The sequence below is a fragment of the Patiria miniata genome, unplaced genomic scaffold (assembly GCF_015706575.1).
Source record: "Patiria miniata isolate m_02_andy unplaced genomic scaffold, ASM1570657v1 HiC_scaffold_18, whole genome shotgun sequence".
NCBI lineage: Eukaryota > Metazoa > Echinodermata > Asteroidea > Valvatida > Asterinidae > Patiria > Patiria miniata.
In genome coordinates this window covers 17,630,088-17,650,590 of record NW_024037056.1, presented here as the reverse complement: position 1 = coordinate 17,650,590, position 20,503 = coordinate 17,630,088, and the positions used below count along the sequence as shown (strand labels likewise).

Sequence of the window (20,503 nt, the reverse complement as noted above, 5' to 3'; positions counted from 1 at the left end):
TTTGGCAGCATAGAAATAATGCTAATTGAATAACAAATAATAATAATAATGTGATGTTTCAGCTTATAGCACTTTATACCAAAGGTCTTCATAATTATTACCCCTGTTCAACAGGCCGTGAGACCCGTGGTTCTGCCGCTCCCTGAGATCAGCACAATCTGGTCTCTACCTTCACAGGTGCCCATACTCCTGGGTGGAGAGAGGCAATTGTAGTAAAGTGTCTTGCCCAAGAACACAGTCCCCATGTTCCCTGTCAGGCTTTGAACCCACATACCACGGCACACGAGTCGAATACCATTTATAACCATTGGACCACGGCACTCTCACGCTGGTGTAAACACATCACAATATTTCCCAGGAAGCCTTGAAGAGATTTTAGACTAAGCATCTAAGCAAATGTTGGGGGGGGGGGAAGGGTGTTTACCAACCATTTCCCTGAAATTCAATACGCCGGACTGCACTGTTGATGGTTTCTACCCTGATTCTAAGATTTAACTGGTTGCCTTTTTAGTGTGCCAAGGTGATTTTAATTTTTTGTACCCTGATTGGTGAAGCTCTCTCAAGAACAGCATAAATATTCAAATGACATGAACTCTGACCCATGCAGAGGTTATAAATACTTCAGTCAAAATAGGCCCTCCTGGTCCCGCACTCGCAGCAGAACTTAGCCTGTACCACAGGATACTGCGTCCCACACTCATGGCAGAACTTAGAGGCTCGGCGACCGTTGACGTTTTCCAGGCTAGCTTTTCTCTGGAGGTTAGAGCCCGATGAGGCCTTGGAAGGAGGGGTGGGGGTCCTGGAGGTCGGTGAGCTGAAGAAAGACACACAATTATACAAGAGACAACATTGTACTATTTTCCTTACAATGCACTTGCAGTGTAAATATAAACAAAGGGTTAAGTCATGTGAGGCAATTTTTACAAACAACTTGGCGGCAACCAAATTCACTCGTAATCACTGAAGAACCAATTACAATGTACCAAAGTCCCACAGTTAATGGAAATTCTCCAGAATATTTCAAGCAATTTAAATTTGTATCCGTCCTTTTCGTCTTTGAAATAGCCTGTGGATCAAATGACATTGCCTGGTACAAATTGCCTCATGCTTTATTCCAAAGCACGATGGGTATATAAATTGTGGTTCGCATGTGCTGTCTCACTGAGTAGAGACCGGCCCAAGACCACCATGCACTAGAATGTATAAGACATCAAGCACTAACATGCTACAACTGAATAACTGTACTCCAATCTTTGAAAGAGACATATTCAACTCAGAAAGTCTATCATGAGGTGTATCACTTTTAGCGGGAGGAGTAGGGGGAGGGGCTGGTATATGGAAAGGGGAGGGGTAGTCGTCGGGATACCAACCTCAGCTCCTTGGCGGCCCTCACGCGTTGATGGGGCAATATGTGATTGGACCCTGCTCTCCTACGACCGTAGCGATCTGCCGTATCACCGTAGACATTGTAATCATATTCATCTTCATCATCAGTGTATCTAGTGGATGGTGGGATGGGTAGCGAGTGGATGGATGGAGGATGGGGATGACATGTGGATAGTTTGTGGATAACATGAGGATGGCGTGTGGATAAAAAGTGCATGGTTTGTAGATGGTAACATGAGCAAGGGATGTGAATAACATGTTGACAACAACATGTTGAATGTTTAGTGGTTGATTGAGATGTTTTTGGATGGTACATGTACGTGGGTAACATGGATTGTGTGAAAATGACAGTACATGTATGACGGTATGTGGATAACATGTGGACGATATGTAAACATATGAACGGCGTATGGATAATGTGCATGTAAGTGGATGGATAACACATACGCAGAGTAACATGTACATTACACAAACAACATACAGAAACATAATGTACATGTACATGGAACAGCATGCAAAGAAATTGAGAAATGAATGGCAAAGAGAATGGAAATAAATGTAAACAACAATAAGAATTACAAAAGCAGAATAACAAGTTTTGAAGAACAATAGATTTACACCTAAGAAATTTTCCCGTTAGTATGTAATGCAAATTATTTATGTACATTGTAACAAGAGTTAACCCAAGTTTGTATAACAAATATATAAAAAAAACTAGTTACCTTTTGCCACGTAAGCTATCTCCACTTGAGCTGCGGTAACTATCAGTAGGCTTCTCTAACCGTCGTTCCAGACTTGCGCTCCGTGCCTTGGATCCATTGACTGTCCCACGCCCACCTGGTGATAAGTGTTGAAATAAGGGAATAAAGTGCTTAACCTGTTTTAAACTTGGCCTGTTTTAAACTTGGCCTGTCGTAGACTTGGCCTGTTTTAAACAAGTATGTTTAAAACCGGATATCTAACCACTAGGCTATACTCCTCAAGATCAGTAAGACTAGTACAAGAGAACATTTTAAAAGCGTCGAGGATATCTCAGCAACTGACCTGGTTTTGTCCTTCCTCTACCTGGTGGCATTTTCTCATTCATGCTCATATTGCTGTACTGGTCCTCCAGCTGTTGTACGTTGGATCCAGACCCTGTCCTTCCGGTCCTTAGTGCTGGGCCTGCCTTGGGCGGTACAATCTGACGCTTCTTACTGCCTGGTAGCGGCGGTTTGTACTGTGTAGAACAAATGTATACAAATATTGACTACTTTGAGTGGTAAATAGTAAAACTATTCCCTCCACGTGTTGGATCCAGACCGTCCTTCTGGTCCTTAGTGCTGAGCCTGCTTTGGGAGGCAAAATCCGTCGCTTCTTGCTGCCTGGTAATTGCGGTTTGTGCTGTGTGGGGCAGCGTCATATACAAATATTGACTGCTTTGAGTGGTATATAGTAAAACTATCCCCTCCAGGTAATGCAGATGTTAAATCCAGACCCTCTTTGTCTGGATTTAACTGATTATCATCAACAATGCTTCTGAAAATCATCAGCACTGCCTCAACGTAACAGTGATTTTTGGAGGATTTTGAAGGAATAAGACAGTGGTCACCCCTCTATTGAAATAAATTTTTTAAAATGAATGATTTAGAGGACTGAGGCAGAATCCAGTTCTTATGTGATGGCAGTTGGAGGAGTTTAAAGGATTAAGGATGCATCCTAGCAAAAGGCCTAGCTGTTTGATTTCAGTACCTGTGTCCTGATGGCCTGTTTCTCCTTCTGAGCTGTGGATTTATTACCAGTCGTCGGTAGTCGTTTGTTCTTCTCTTTACACCAAGGTATGTGCCTCTCTGCAGCACCCTCGCTGAAGTTTCTCTGGCAGGTTGGGCATTGCACATAATCTGGGGGCAGGGAAGTACTATTAAATAAGGGTGGCGCCGAGTTTCTCTGAATTCACAGACACTATGGAAACACTGATAAAATTTCTAACACATATATGGACATCTGTGCACAAGTTACCCTGCAACGGTTACAAACGGTGAGTTGGGAAGACCCGCCTACCAATAGGTTAACCTCGGACTCACTCCGGTTGACCCTGTCTGTGAAGGGGGGGGGGGGGGGGTAGGGGTGCCCTTGTCTTCACCGACAATCTGGATTGACCTTTGACCCACCCAGGTTGACCCCTGACTCACCTTTGCCTGTGAAGGGGGCGGAGAAAGAGGTGCCCCAGTCTTCACTGACCACCTGGAATGACCTTTGAGTTTGACCCACCCAGGTTGACCCCTGACTCGCCCTGGTTGACCCTGCTTGGGAGGGGTTGGGGTTGGTAGAGGTGTGCCAATGTTCACTGACCACCTGGAATGACCTTTGAGTTTGACCCACCCAGGATGACCCCTGACTCACCCTGGTTGACCCTGCTTGGGAGGGGGTGGGGTTGGTAGAGGTGTGCCAATGTTCACTGACCATCTGGATTGACCTTTGATCCACCCAGGTTGACCCCTGACTCACCTGGGTTAACCTTTGCCTGTGAAGGGGGCGGAGGTAGAGGTGCCCCAGTCTTCACTGACCACCTGGAATGACCTTTGAGTTTGACCCACCCAGGATGACCCCTGACTCACCCTGGTTGACCCTGCTTGGGAGGGGGTGGGGTTGGTAGAGGTGTCCCAATGTTCACTGACCATCTGGATTGACCTTTGATCCACCCAGGTTGACCCCTGACTCACCTGGGTTAACCTTTGCCTGTGAAGGGGGCGGAGGTAGAGGTGCCCCAGTCTTCATTGCCCGGGTGACCCCTCGAGCTGCTCGAAGATTAGACACTAACTCTTCATGCTTGCTGCGCCAGTTGGCTGTCGCTCTTTTCTGTAATGTGCAAGAATCACTTATATTACTTTGGATGTATTCCCTAATAAACCTATAAATCCATTCAGTGTTGAGGCAAGTTTATAGAGTAATAAGCAGGGCAGTTTTGGGCGGTACAGGGTTTAATGCGCCAATGTATATAAAGCATGTGTTGCTTCACTTTGTTGTGAATGGATTCTAATTTCGGGAACTTTGGCACTCAGACCCGAGGCTTGAGCATACATGTACCTTCCAATGTACTATATTTAAGCTAGTGCACTGATGATGACCAAGTACTGAAAAATAATCTCATCTGTATTCACATACAAGGTCGTCAATGGAAATCCAGTGAAAATTAAGGAAAAAAAGCCAACAGGATCTGTTGTCCCGAGGCATTCGTCCTTCACCAACTGATTTGCATATAGTTGTTGAGGTCACTGTTCACGCTTTGTAAAGTGCATAGCGCATGGCTAGTGATTGCAAATGTATGATAGCAGCCAGATACCATCATGGACACTAGAAAAAAACACCTTGACGAAGACTAAACTTGACCTGGGTCTTCCGGGCTTCGTTCCCACTGAACTGTCACACGTCTTACCGCTTTTTCAAGTTTTTTAGGATCTGTTTTTGGCACTGACAGGATCTCGTTGCCGGTGGCCCGCTGCTTGGAAGAGTTGAAGGTTTTCCTCTTCTTGGTAGCGTTTTTCTCGCAGATCTTAACATGACGCTGGAGGGTCTGTTCCACGAAGGATCGGCCACAGATGTCGCATGGAAAGACCTCTGGTGGAGTCGTGACTAGACGAGGACAAAAAAAAATTGATAAAACATTTCAAATTTTCTTCAAAATCATCACCGAGGTCACATATACCTATCTTACTGTCAAACACAACTTCTTTGTTAAAGCCAGAGTCCATCATTTGCAGCTATCCAAAAAGTAACTGGCGTAATTATTGTTGAAAAATATGCTAAACTCCCTGTGAAATTATTCTTTCTGACAAGCTGTCATTTTGAAGAAATCAACAAAAGAAGGCCTTCCCAACGTTTAGAAGCACCGTATGATATACAAACTAGTAGTTCATTTTGTTATTCGGCGAAGCATGCGCAAGCATTGGCACGACGCAAGCACGTGCGCGGTTGCTTTAATTCGTCGGATCAGTGCGCGACATCACGTAGCTGCAATCGGCTCTGTGAGAACGTGTCTCAGACGCTGAATTCAGGCCCAATTCAAAACATGATTCAGCAACTTTTGATTTGAAATCGAGATCCTAGAATGTTGTTTTCCTCGAAATATACTGCTTAAGCCGAGCTGAAACTTCATCAGCTTAGTTGTTCAGCACCCTTCTTTAGATCTTTTGACTCTTTTGAGTACTTTTGTTGCTTCAAACAAACAAAATGCAAAAATTACAAATGGTGGACCATGATCATGATACCTTTAGCCCCTTTGTACTAGGCCTACATTGTATAAAAATAAACTTTACTGATGAGGATTTGTACTTGTAGGAATAGATCGATTCACAACCCTGCTCGGTTTACTCCAACTGCAATGCAACAAGGATGCAGATCATCAGTACACGCAAAAAAGTGACATCGAATTCGTAAGCATGGACATGGTAAAAAAACAAAACACAACATACACGACATGTACCGGTACATAGGCCTACCACATTGTTATTATGTTAATAATAAAACGTTAATGCACGACAACATAATCAAGGGAATTGAATGAATATGTTATTTTCAAGAAAGAGTACCTCTTTCGGGTATGTCGAATTCATCATCCATGGCTGTATCTTGCCCACAAATGATCCACAAACATGAACAATCTCAGCAAAGATTGCAATGGAATGCTGTTTGTGGAGTCCGAGCAACAAGAATAATCATCATGTCATCAAAAGAGGGCGCTCTCCAAAATTAATCCCGCCGGTTCCCGTCTGATACCCAACTTTATCTAGTGTCAATTCAATTGGAAAATCAATTCATGGTTGCGGGGCCATTCTTAATTAATTTCCAATACAGAAAAATTCACTCCCATCTGTCTTGACGGAAAAGGAACAAAACATCATAAATGCACAGCATTCATTTCCTGAACAGAGTTACTTTGTGATAGATTTTTAGGTGAGTATAAAGCTAAGATTATAGTATTTGTAGTGGCAATATATTTTTAATTACTTGTGTCTAGTCATGCCATTGCCAGTGCGCTTAAGCCCCTAAACCGCTGCGCTGGCCACTGCAGCAACTCGGTCATGCATGTGTCAGTCAGTGTCACACACATGCTGAACATAACCTCGCCCCACAATACCAACTCGCCCCCGAATGTCAACTCACTTGTTTAGGTAGCGCCAGTATCACACCGGGAGGAAGGTACACTTAACGGTATGGGGAGCTCTCGGAATTGAACGGGAAATTTCACTTCAATGCGGATTGTAAGTAGAGTACAAACATCTTAATCATCGATGTCTACTTGTATCTCAGGTGGCGTATCTAGTAAGTTGTAGGGCCTAGGTCATTTTGAGGGTGAAATCTGATGTTTTTGTTGGGCAACGTTGGGTTTTCGGGTCAAGGACAAAACCGACTGTGTCGACTGACTGATGCGGTTTAGCTTGCTCCCTACTATCGCCAGACCATGTCCGAATGTTAAAAAGGTGATAAGTTGGGTCCAAGTTACTCAGACTATTCCCAACCCAGATTGTGGTATGGATTATGGAAACTGGGTTGGGAAAATAGAGGGAAAGTGGACTGTTTTGGAATACACTGGGGGATATACGATCCCGAATTTCGGGCCTCTTACAATCTGTTTTTTTACAGCTCTAAATGCGATGAGCATTGAAGCTGGAGTTACTCAAGCTAGTCTAGTATTTCCTATCAAAATTTGAAATGTTTCTAATTCTAGTCCAATAATATTAATAATATTCATGTCTTTTCAACATTTTTGAAATCGGCCTATCTGACCTTTTTGAGCTGTGTAGTGATAGTGATACCGGTATGTGAAGATTCAATCATCAACCGCATATTCAAATTTCAAATAGCTTTTGGTTGGTTCAAATATTTGGGGAAAAAAATTTAGCATGTACATGTACAAGCACAACTGTAATGTTATTTATCGTAAAGTTGCGGTGCTTTATTGTCAGTTGCCACTTTTTGTCAACGGTAAACTTTTGTCGACGGTGGTTCATTGTTCCCATCCTTGTAGTTGTAGCAGTTACATTTTGTACTTAAATACTGCAAAACACTCCAGCAGCCCTCCGTGCAACTTTTGACTGGCACAGTTGTAGCTGGCGCCTGTCAAACTTGATCAACAAGTTTTGAATATTTGAATATTCAGTCTGTTTTGGAAAAAATACATCATAAGCTAAACAACTCCTTGTTTTTAAATCTTTTTTTCCCCCCGAAAAAATTATAAATTTTAAATAGTGACATTTTGGCATCTTTGTCTGTTCACTCTGTTGCACCTAGCCCATACATGGATAAAGGTGGTATGTCATTTCCTGAGTCAAATGGCAGCCATCTTGAAAAATAGCCTGCTTGGGCGGCCATTTTGGAGGGGAAAAAAGGGCCTCTCGCTTCCTTTTTTCAAAAAGGCAGGACGCTAAACATGTTTTATTTGGCCTAAATGAAAGCATGCATTGGAACTTGGAGGAAGGAAAACAGACCCTTCCTCCATGATTTGAATGATTGGAAGCAGTGTGATTGATGGATTTTGGTGGACTTGGTCCAGTACTAATTAGTAAAAGACAGTAGGGAGTTAGGGTTGCATGTATATACATAGTATACAAATGAATTTGTGTCAATATGAACTATTCTGATCATAAACATACAGTACATGTATACATTTGTATGTATGTGCAGGTACTTCACTCTTTGACCATATATGTTCAATGCTGCCCTCTTTAGTGTGGGCATTGCCAGTCATGGCATCACAAGTCAAACCCACTGTACATGTACATGTATATGCATTGTATGCTACACATATTTTGTTCTGTACCAAATTCAGAGTGTGCAAAAAAAGTGCAACTTTCAGAAAACAAATACATTGTAATAAAAATGTTTTAATATTTTTTTCTATGAAATTAGCCTGACTATTTCTCAATCCACAAGAGTCCTTTTTACCCCATTCCATTTGGGTCCTTAGATCCATTAAAAAAAATGTACAATCAATTAAGTGAAAGGGTGTAAATTTTACTTGGGCACTCTATCTCACCTGTGATGTCACCAACTGCAATGCCTATTCAATGCTTTTAAACTCAAATGCAGCATTTCCAGATTCAGCTTGTTATAAATAAAGGTGGAACTTGAATTTCAATCAGCATTATACCACATGTTATGAAACCTACCCTATTCTGACAGCCCCTACCCTAATTTTTTTTTTGGGGGGGGAGGGGAAATGAGACAAAAACATCCAAAACCCCCATTTATACCTTGTACCCTTGACTACACCCAGACGCCGCCGTATGTTTATACACAAACAAAATTAGCCAAAAAAATAAAATTGCCTACCTACCTACCCTATTAATTGCCATGTAATCAGAAGCAGAACTCATTTTTGTTTTGACCTACATGTACGTGTAAGCAATGTTCCACATTTACTATTAAGTGTCCATGCTGTACACAGTGCTACGCAGCAGATATGTTCACACATTGTTTTTGTTATAATGGCATAATTCGAGAGTGATTGATACCGGTATTCCCATCTCGTCTTAACCGCAGAATAATCACCCAGATCCCAAAGGGAACTCTGCTGCAGAAAGCTTAGAAAAATTAGTCTTGAGATTGCCACGGTAACCATGGTAACAAATGCTGGGAGATCATGATTAAGACGGCGTAATTCAATATGTTTGCCAGGCAGGCTTTGTTTGAGACATTGACGAGTGGATATACAGGTCCCGTGGGTGAAAAGAATCGTGACGATGCAAATTGTTCTTTGCTGTCGGCAAACAATTGACATCTTCTTATAGCTAGCTCTGAAACCAGGATTTGAAAAACAAGTACAATGTACATTATAATGTATATGTACATTGTACATCAGCTTGAAAAATTCCAGCCTTTTTGCAAGAAGATATTGTACGTCCATGTACTGTTCCTGCAATATATAGTCACTTCCATGATGCCACCATCAGTCCCAACTTAAGTTGAGACTGTCCCAAATAAACTGTTCCAGTTGGACAATACCAATTTAGTTGCCCTATGTTTTAGTTTTCATGGCAGAATTTATAATGAAAATAAAATGGCTATTTGCCAGTTTAGGCCTATAGGCCCTACCGTACATGTCGCCAAAAAAAAGTAAACTTAGGCCAACAACAAGTTAATACCGGTAGATTCTCCAGCACTTGAGTGGCACTTTGCAGCATTTGTGACTGACTGACAGACTTAGCCCTAGTTGGACTGGCCCAACTGGAACACTTATTAAGTTGGGATGGACAAAACTTAAGTTGGGCCCGTCCCAACTTAAGTTGGGACCAATGGTAAAGTTGGAGTGTAACATACATAATTTACAATGTACACACCTGGCTAGCTTGGTGCAGCATTGTTGTATCGTCCAGGTAGGCCTAGTATTTGAACACCTGTATGTACATGTAGATCCTTGAACCATACATGTATGATCCCATGCAACTGCACACTAATGACGTCTAAGCAGGTACATGTAACTTGTACCGTAGTTCTTCAGGAAGACCTAGTTATCAGCTAGGAAATTCACCACTTCCCTGCCGATGCTGTGTAGCGTAGCCAGAATTATCAATCCTGTATGCACAATGAATCACTCAAAGCATGATTTAGCCACAAGCTCAACAAGCCACAGTTACTGTTTACTACATGTAGTTTCCCAGTGGTTATGTTATGGGAATACCTACCGGTACAGTATTGCAGCCTGAAAAAAAAAGAATGTCACTGAACATGTACACCGCCGGAGAGAAATTGGATTTTAAAAAAGTCACATTTTAACCCAAGGAAGTTCAGAAATAAGACAAATTGAGGCTTTGCTTGGCCGTTATTTTATAGTACATTGTACGTACACGTATACAATGTACCAGTACAAGTGTGGAGAAGTTTGCATGACACACGTTGCAATGTCCCCTGTTTAAATGAATGATGGTAACTCATTGTCAGGTGTGTACACCACTAATTCACACCTGCCTAAATTTCTTACACGATGTATCCACAAACTTCTCATAAGTTTTGTACAGCTTTCATGGCATGTAAAGAAATGCACGTGTGTTTTTGATCAACAGCACATCAATTTCAGTACATTGTAACAATTTGAAATCTTGGAATAATTTCACTCGTCAATAAAACCTCATGTTGCTGCCCCAGCCCTCAGTGTTATTACAAGTCTGGTCAAAGTAATATACCGATAAGTCCTTTCAGTCCAGTCACAAGCAATAAGGTAGGAACAAGTACTGTACAAAAGACTGCTTTCGTCACAGTTATTTGAATAGCTTGTGACTAGACTTCAGACTGGAGGACTTGTGATGGACTTGACTACAGTGTTTTGATCCTCTAATCGTGATAGAATGGCTACAGACTTGAGCGGAGTCTACACACAGGAAAAGTCAGTTTTTGAAGGAAGACAGGGCACACGTGTTGTGGATATGAGTAACAATATGAGTTTGAGTCATTAGTGGTCTGGGCAGCAGCTGGCTCGCTCCATACAAAATACTTGTAATTTAGGATGTGGCACAATTAGTTGTAAATTGTCCGTACTGAACGTGAAGACAATACTGTATCAGCTTGCTATATGATTATAATAGGCAGAGCATAACATTCCTGAGACCTGACATTTCATATTGTAGGGAAAAAACATGGACAGTCAAGGTACGTAAAATACTCCTTTTTTTCAAATTTCTTGACTTGTTTGTCTTGCGTTGTTTTAAGCTCGTCCTAGATTTGTTTTTCTTATGAATCAGGAAAGCAGATACAACTCACATTGTTCTTTGTGTGACTGCAAAGAGCTGTCCATCCAAGTTCACAACACTCATGACCGCAAGGGATGAAACGCGGTTTCCAACTTAGATCTTGCCACTGTGTATATTCCTAGCGTGGATGATCGTCTTGCTAATTGGCCATTGTATGCTTCTTCATGAAGCCCTTTTATAATGATTTCATTTTTGAGACAGCAGGGTATGAATTTCTTGGAGTGTCTGTTGTCTTAATATTGGCATACTCTATTAGTTGTCTGCTTTGACTTGAAAACTTCAAAGCTGTACACAATGTAGGAAGAAACATAACACATTTAGTGTCAGCGGGATTGGTTTAGAAAAATAAAGTCTGTTACAAGTCATTGTGGCCCATCAGGCCGGCATTTATCTCCAGTTTCAATAGCATGAAATGATTGAGATTATTTCTATTCCCCCTGGATGGGATGCTAGTCCATCGCAGTAGGGTACATGTACTTCCCAGCAAGTGCCGTACCCATTTATACTCCTGGGTGGAGAGAGGCAAGTGGGGATGAAGTGGCTTGCCCAAGGACTCAACATATGGCCAGTGGCTGGATTCGAACCCCTGACCCTCTGATCCTGAGTCACAAATCCTAACCACTAGGCCACACCCCGCCACAACAGGATACAATATGCAGACCTGTGCTGTACTTTAAAATGGAGGAATATAGGAATGTTGGACTTTTAATTTTGTAGAGTTACAAAATCGTTAGTCATGTTAGTGACTTAATAAAAGCGGCTTCATGTATTTCATTTTCTTGTGACCTGGGCAACACTGTCTCTTGCTGGAACAATGAGTGTCTGCAGGGTCTTCTTATAAACAACCAAACTCACGAAAGAGATTTGCTTTCTCAGGATGTTTCTGCAGACTTTCACCAGTACGGTACGTGTACCGGTACCGTAGGCTGAATCAAGGGCCCGTCCTGGACCAGCATTCTTAAACTTGTCTTTTTAACAACAAATCAAAAGTATTTTATCTGATCGATTAGTTCAAGTGCAGACCTTAAAGAAAAAAGAATCACACATTTTCAAGAAATTGCATCATGCCATATTTGCTTTGGGTGTACCGTACTCTGGTAATAGATAATTAACATTAAAAACAGTAAAATATGTACAATGCAGTAGTGCACTGGGGTACATCATTAAGAATAACTTCAAAAGATTGGGGTGTTTTTTTTTTTTGGGGGGGGGAGGTACCGGGTAGTTTGCTGTTCATAATCTTGGAAGAGGACTGCAATTTAAGGAGTGCATTCTAAATCATACTGACCGATGTAACAAGGACACAAAAACAAAAGTGGACCCCAAATTTATAGAATGAACCAGTAGTAATGATTTTCAGAGAAATTATTTTGTTGAATTTCATGCTACTCATTACTCAATGGATATCGCTGCAAGCCGAGTAACCCTTTCTCCCTACAGGAAGCTCTAGATGTACACATGTAGTCTTCCCATTTAAGCATTATGTAGCCAAATGCTATCATCTTTAATAGTGATATTTTCCCAACGCGACACTCACACCACAATTATATTGTATTGAATGCATACACTTGAATATTACACATATGATGAGATGTTACAACGTACACAGCCAAGGGAGTATCGCTGTCACAGCTGTCACTTCCCTGTCGGTGTGCGTGTGGGTGTCTGTGTGCGTGTGTTGCAGGTACAGCCACAATCAACGTGGCTTAACTACAATACACAGTAAACGCTACCACCCTCAGTACACTACAATGTACATGTACGTGTGTCTGTGCTGAGTGGTTTCTGTTGTTGACTGCGTTGCTCACATACAACAGTTGGTGGAGCGCTGCGTTAGATCGGAGCAAGTGGCCGCGAAACGGCCATATGGTTGAATCGTTTGGCCGAAAACAATACACGGAGGATAAGTCTGGGCAACTCTGAAGGAGTGAACAAATGAATGGAAAAGGTAGAGTCTGCAATTTTATGTTTCTGCGTTGTTTGTCTCATTTTGTTACGAAGCATCCTGTGTGTGAATGTGGGTTAATATTGCATGATAGGAAAAAATGCCTTCACTGTCTGAAATGTTGAATATTTGATTTGAAGTTTGAATATTTTATGTGATTGGATTCACTTCAGCACCTGTTCCGTTCGTGTTATATGAGAAAAACCTTGCACAATATGAAGTGAACAATCTGTTTTTAAATTGCACAGGCAGAATTGTATGATGTCAATTTACATAAATTTCACTTGCTCAGGGAAAATTGATATATTTCCCATTTTTTTTAATCTGAATTTGGTTAATTATTACCAAGTTATCTTTGTTGTTTTGTTACTTGTTTCATTTTCACATAATTTTTGTTTGGGAAAAATTGTACGCACATTATCACGACTGTATGTGCTGTCAATTTTACACGGATGATTTTATTTTTTATACAGTGATTTTGTAATTTCCACAACCGGTATGGGATGTGTGTACAAATTGACAGTGTAGTGTTGTCACATTTTAATATGCTGCCTAAGTGTTCAGATTCCATTTTGGGGTTTTTTATTTTAAAAATGTCCATTAGATTCAAAATAAACTAATAAGGCATAGTAGCTGTGAGAAGTGATGGATTTGCTGCAAATGGCTAAAGAAACTGAAATACATTTACCATAGGCCCTACTTAAAAAAAAATTCCACAAGATTAAAATATTAAAACTACGTGTACATGTACATGTATACTAATTTAGTGAAACTCCCAACTTATTTGTTTCAGTTTGTTTTGTTTTATTACCGTACATTGTACATACTGAGGTCAATATTGTGATACTACCGTATATTGTAAACTTACCGGTACGTAAGTACATGTAATGGTGGTTGTGACAGGTGTTGCATTCATTGCATTCACAGAAAAAAAACCCTGTATATTTGCATCAATTGGTTTCCTTTTTGGATGCTTTAATTAAGAACTCTATGAAACTGCACAAGCTGCTTATATTCTTCTCTTTCGTTTCCAAGGTACATACATTTTGTAAGTGGACATTTGATAAATTGTCAGAAGTTCTGAGCCAATTATGCAAATATGTCGTGCTAAGGCCAAAAAAAATAGTTCTGCTTCCGGTTTCCCTACCGGGACCTATGTACCCTATCCTGACAGCCCCTACCCAAATTTTTTAGGTTTTGGTTGTTTTTTTCTCATTTTTTTCCATAAAAAATTGGGCTAGGGGCTGTCAAAATAGGGTACACGTAGGTAGGGAAACCGGAAGCAGAACTATTTTCCACCTCTATTCTAGTGTATTAAAATCAGTGAAGGAATTCAAAACCTTCCATGTTTCAGCTCAAACCTCATTGTGCTACATTTAAATTTCCCTTTCATTTCACCTTCTACATGTAAGTTTCAACACTATTCCTCTTGAAAAAAAATATATTAATAAATGCAGTTTTACACATGGACGAATTTGATTAGAGATCCTGGCAGGCAAACTTTGCCGTCTTTCATGGTAGACGTGGAATTTAATTAGATCCGAGTAGTTGTTCATTAAATCAAGCGCTGTCTAATTTGATTGATGATGAACCATTCTCTAGCATGGTTCACTGTTCAGTGGGCGTTGCACTGGGTGCAAATTGTCCAACACACATTGACTGCAAATGTGAAGCTGAATTGTTTAAAGTGTAAAGACTGCACCTTGGTGTTTCTGAAATCTTGGCTTCATTATCAGTTCAGCTTCATCTCCCGTAAGAATCCTGCCACAAGTACCTGTGTTGTTCTACATGTATAACCCAATGAAGACCAGTTATTGGCCTCGCGTGGCAGGATTCAGTGTCTCTATAGCAGAAAATCATGTTCTTGAAGTTGATACCGTCAAGTTAGGAGACTAAATTATGATGCTGAAGCTCCAGCCAATATTATTTCAACACGCTATAATAGCCATTTTCTGCATTGGCATCAAAGTAACGCACACACCTGATACTAACACTGTTCAAACGCCACAGTGTGTACATTTTGTAAGTGAATAAAATTTTAACTTTTATTAAATGCTAAAGTTCCGCCCAAAATGTAGGTTAAAAAGGTCTTGAAGAAGAAAAAGTTTTAATAATCTTGAAAACGTGTGAAGAAACCATCATCTGTTCATTGTGAACTTCTGTTTACAATTGACCCTTATTCTTGTTATTCGTGAGATTCCTGAACTCTTAAAAGGGGCCAGATAATTGTGTTGTGCATAGTATGTATTTGTCATTTCGGTCACTTACAGGTGTACATGTATTGTGTGTAATGTGTGGCAGTTTTCAAAACTTGAACACAAATAATAACTTTTACATATTTGTGCCATATTTTTCTGGGAAATATGATTCTTAAATCCTCACTATAAATGTCCCCAGTGTAAACTGAAGGTCAATTTGAACGTTTGTTTTTGTTTTTCTAAATTGCAGTGCCGGTACCAGCCTTTTTTCACTCGCTTGAATCATTGGATCCTATAAGATCTATTTGTTTTCTTTATTTTTCTTGTCCAAACAAAAGGAGGATATGAGGGAAATAGAGGTACATGTACATACATCAACTTGTTTTTCTACAATCAGGGACGTACATTGTACAGTACATACATGTATTCATTTGTTGCTGTTCATGTATTTGATCAATATCAGTATACAAATGTACCAGCCTAGTATCATGAATATCATGTGTACATGTACATTTATGTACATGTATCACGTGCATTGTAAACAATGAAAAAAGTGTCAGCAACTCCCCTTTTATTTGGATATTGTACATGTACATGGACAGTTGTAGGTGTACATGTTCGCTATTATTTTTTAATAAAGTGCAATTTGATATCATTACGTGCAGGCCAAAACATCAAAGTTTGGTTGAATTTTTGACAGTTGGAAAGTTTGGTCACTTCTGTAGTGTACCTTACGTGTTGTTATGTTAATAATTGTGAGACACCTGAATTCTGATTTCACCTGAAAATCACTTTAGTCATGCATTATGTATAAATTTACATACCGGTACACTTCAAAAACTGCCTTTTGTGTTATCATGGTTCTATTAACCTTTAAATCTAGCAGTCTGCTATGACTGTGACTAAATGGAAGCACCTGCAACCCACTCAATGGCACGGTTTCCCCAGCTCAATAACCCTCAGTGTATATATTGTAAAAATGTCAGCCATGAATAGAAATGTGGCCCACGCCGGCCCAAATGTCAAGACCAATTGTAGCCTGCCCATCATGTCTGTTGGGTATCCGGAAAGATATTGCAACATTAAAATGCCATTCATTAAGAAAGGCTTTGGAGTTTAGAAAATGTATCTGCGTTAACAAAAATTAGAACAACTGTGGCCTGTCCCTCATCCGGAAAATAAACGGCGACATTAAAATGCGATTGGTTATAAAGGCTTTAGAGTTTCCTTGTCTTGTTTTGATCATGTCAGCTGTCAGGAGTTTGAAGTATTGATTCATGTTTTAAGGAGAGGTAGAGATTTTGCTCCCACTGATTTGTTTTTGTATTGATTCTGACGGGGTGCAGAACGCGATGTTTTTAGGCTGTCTGCAATAGTCTTGGCTGACTGTGTAGCATATTCCTTGTCATGTTTGAAGTACCTCTGCTTGCATTGCGTTCTGGATTTTGTTTGAACATGAGAAACCAGGAAACGTGCATGAATGGAGCTCTGCATTCTGTATTGAGTATGCAAGCTTCGCTGGTTCACAATCACTTTTTATGTGAACATCATCTGGATACCAAACAATTAGGCTTTCTACTGGACTTCTGTGATAAATTTACCTAAGTTGCGGTTAACATTTTTCATTCTATTCTAGTCATCAGTTCACAATATTTTCAATATGTTGAAAATTGTAAAGCCTTCTTTTGTTTCACGGAACCTTAATATTATTGCCCTTGACTGGACAAAATTAATGAATCCTCCAAAATTAATCGACACTTTTTTGCCATTCAGCCTCAATTCTCTAAATCCTCCAAAACCGCTTGGAAGATATTGGACAGTTGGAGGATTGAGGTGGGTTCGGGTTAGTACATGTACAATGTACCTGTACGTGGTGCAGGGATGAACTGTATTCCCATAAAATCTTGCAGGTTTTTGAGTTCAACTTGCACACTCTGTTGAGTTACATACATTTGTAACTATTGCTTATTTACATGCTTCAGGTTTCAAACTTTTTTAACCCTGTTGACAGCACAAGTAATTATTGAAGTCACAAAACAATTGCAGCAAGATTTGCCATGGTTCGAAATAAAATCAAACTAGTGTGACATCACAAATTTGCGTAAATTTGCGTTCAAAGAATTTACATCACAAAGTTTGTGTTTTAGATTCACTTTCTTGCCAAGTATCGGCATGAACCAGCCTTAATGTATCAGTGCCGCACTAAATAAAACTGCAGGTAGAATGACTGTCTACAAAATGAAGATGTTTCCAACATAACATGATCACCTTCTTTTGTAGAATGACATTTGAGTAACCATAGTGATGTAACCTTTTCCATGGCAGCACCACATTTGCCATCAGAATTGGAATGTGTACGTGGGTGGACTCTTTGCAGGAAGAGTATTGTATGATGTTACATGGCCTTCACAAGAAAGCATTCGCATGCTGGTTTGGCACGTATGACCCAGACTGTGACTTATTTTCATCTGAATATCCTGGAACGTGTGGCATCTTTTGAGTCAGGGCACGTGGCTCCGTGCTCAAACAAGAAAGGGTGCCTTTTTACCATTTTCCAGAGCCAAGGGATACACCACATGCACCTACTGGCATGACTGGTTTGTGTGCAAATAGCGAGAAGTACATGTCTGCACGTCTTATTTTATTGTGAATGTGCACTTAGCGTCTTCGCATGAGCATCAGGCAATGTTGGCAACGTGTTCGTACCTGGTACATTGTACATGAACCATTGGCACTCAGCATCAACGATCGCCAAATACAAAATTCCTCCCTTATCGCCAGATTTCTAGCCAGACCCACTCCCACAGGGAACATGCCTGTACTGTCAGATGTACATGTAAGATCGTGGATGCTAAGAACAGATATTATCAGATCATGGAGGCAGACCTTGTCTCCAAGGCAAAAGGGAAATGCGCTAATGCGTGAAATACCTCCCGGTTGAAGCTGCATTGCACGGCCGTGCTGATAGGCTGGTGGGCATGGTTAGGGACCGCTGGGAATACATCAGCCGTTTCACGCGCAGCCAATTTGGGAGGAAATTTGGCTGAAATTGGGTGACAACGAGCATGCCTTGGGACCTGCAGGCTTAAAATTCTGGAAACGTACCGGTAGACATTTGCTTAAATTTCTGTACAATACAATACAAGACATGGCGAGTATTTTGCCCTACTTTGGGGTTAGCTGACCCATTTGACTCAGTAAACCGACCATTGCAGGTCAGTCGATTGCTTTTGAAATCTGTACTATAGGCAGGAGGTTGTGGGTTCGAGTCCCACCCGAGTTTTGCTTACAAGTGAGATTTTCTTCATAATTTTCTAGAGTTACCTGGTAGATCTGTGAAGGGTAGACACAGTTTAGAAATTTGCATCTCGCCAACACTCAATTCAATCTAAATTTAAATTCAGTCAGAATCAGTTTCTCTTTCCATTCTCTTCACTTCAGATTCCAGACTTACAGGAATTCACACAAGACACCATTACATGCATTTTTTTTTTATAACTGCACTTCACCAGGATACTACATGTAGTAACTTGAAGACAGTTTCTAGTCTTGTACATGCATGTTTGTAGTCATTGACAGAACCTAACCAGTGTGTACGAGAGACTTCCATACAGCAGTCTACATGTAGCTCCTGGGGCTATGGGATTAGAGTTGTTTTTGCTCTGGCAATTCGGGAACAAATTTGTCTCATTGTAGGCTAAAAAAGAAATGGCTTACGATAATCTGGACTACTGGTAGAAAAACAAGATGTTTTGTAGCCATCACCTATGGCTACAAATATGGAGGTTTTTCAATCTTGTTGTTGGCAATTTAAAGAGCGCTCCCTGTGGTTTTTTTTTTTATTTCACCTCAAATTTTTTTTTTTCATTTGCTTTTTTTCATAGCACTTTAAAAATTATTATGACAATTTAGCTCAAAATTTTGCACTTAAAATATGTAGGTCTTAATGTACCGGTACACCATGCATGATGCAAGAAAAGATTTTCTGGGAATAACCATTTTGAATCAGTTGAATAAAATTTTGCACGCTCTGAGACTAGCTTTCCCAGACTTGCGTTGTCTTGTTTTATAAAGTGTTCCAAGTGATAGTGGTTCAAGTATTGACATACGTGTACAGTTGAGACACTCCTAAAACAACAGAATCGGTCATGCTGTATGATCAGGGAAACACAAGTCTGAGGGCTGCAGATCGTTTTGATTAAAAACTGCAGGATGTTCCCTAGTACGTCGTACAAAGTTACATACACCAAGTGTAAACCATCACATCTGATCCAGGAAGTTCTGTCAAGTTACAGACAAAATATCCTACCAGTACATGTACAGGTACGTGTAATTAAAGTGGACTTAGCAACTTGATGCATTGACAGTTCTAGGTCAGTAAAAATACAGTTCATCAAAATGCACATGTTTGCTGCTCTGTAGGAACATGTGCCTCATGTTGCTCATGGCCTTTTGAAACTATCGTCTTGCTTTAGAAGCGTCCATTGTAAGCAGAAGCGGATCACATCAAACACGGTATGCAAAGATGATTGCTCACACAAAATCATTGCTCCTCTTCATCAGGCCATGAGACCACTTTTCGGCAGTCATGACTGGAGCGCATGTCTCTACCCTCACAGACCAGTAAACACTCCTGGGTGGAGAGAGGTACATGTAATTGAGTAAAGTGTCTTGCCCAAGAACACAAACACTATTTTCACCATCAGTTTTTGAACCCATATGTACCCAACCTCGTCCCCAGTGCTTACTTTATTTCCAACCGCGTTTCCAATAGTAAACCCTGGATAGGAAACTTTCTTCCTGTATCCTGATTGGATACCGCAATTGGCTAGTAATGGATTTTTATCGTGTACTTGGTGCTATTATTCACAACGTGCAGTACGTGTTTTCGCGATCATTCGTCCACGCCTTCTCGAAAATACTAATTTCCTTTCCAATTTGCTCATATTAATATGAAATATGATACTGCATGTTGTCTCGATAAGATCGTAACAGTTTGATTTCAAAAATCGTGTTTTCGTTACTCACGCCGTGCTCGGGCTGCTACGAATTGACTCTGTTTTTACTCCAGACACCGCATGCAAAAACAAACGCTAATGTGTAACGCATATCCAGGCACCAGACTGTTCTGATTTGCATACGTGTTCAAAAATCTTGCACATGCAAATGATCCAATACCAGGGTGAGAGAGCAGGTAGTGGTGGGCGCGTACTGCTCGACACCCTGGGGACGGGGTTGATATGTACCAT

The 20,503-nt window shown here is 40.6% G+C and overlaps 2 protein-coding genes across 6 annotated transcripts in view; one reads left to right on the top strand and one right to left on the bottom strand.

Annotated features, from left to right (window-relative positions):
* Positions 1-406: 406 nt before the first annotated feature.
* LOC119725204 (zinc finger C2HC domain-containing protein 1A-like) lies at positions 407-5,985 on the bottom strand. Its single transcript, XM_038196566.1, has 8 exons — positions 5,955-5,985; positions 4,802-4,998; positions 4,089-4,224; positions 3,118-3,266; positions 2,431-2,605; positions 2,109-2,223; positions 1,371-1,499; positions 407-814 (listed from the first exon to the last, which is right to left on the bottom strand). The coding sequence occupies exons 1-8, from the start codon at positions 5,983-5,985 to the stop codon at positions 622-624; spliced, it is 1,125 nt and encodes a 374-aa protein (XP_038052494.1). The 3' UTR covers positions 407-621.
* A 179-nt stretch (positions 5,986-6,164) lies between these two features.
* LOC119724968 (myotubularin-related protein 9-like) overlaps positions 6,165-20,503 on the top strand; it is a 28,101-nt gene continuing 13,762 nt past the window's right edge. Inside the window, exon 1 of one of the 5 annotated variants that reach the window (XM_038196316.1) lies at positions 6,165-6,318. Coding sequence is in view for 3 of the 5 variants with exons in the window: in XM_038196314.1 (XP_038052242.1) it covers positions 10,998-11,010 (13 nt within the window). In the remaining 2 variants the exon portion in view is untranslated. Of the gene's footprint in view, positions 6,319-9,814; positions 9,836-10,809; positions 11,011-12,930; positions 13,060-20,503 lie in introns of those variants that run through there. The other 4 variants (XM_038196317.1, XM_038196314.1, XM_038196313.1 and 1 more) reach the window with 4 other exon arrangements.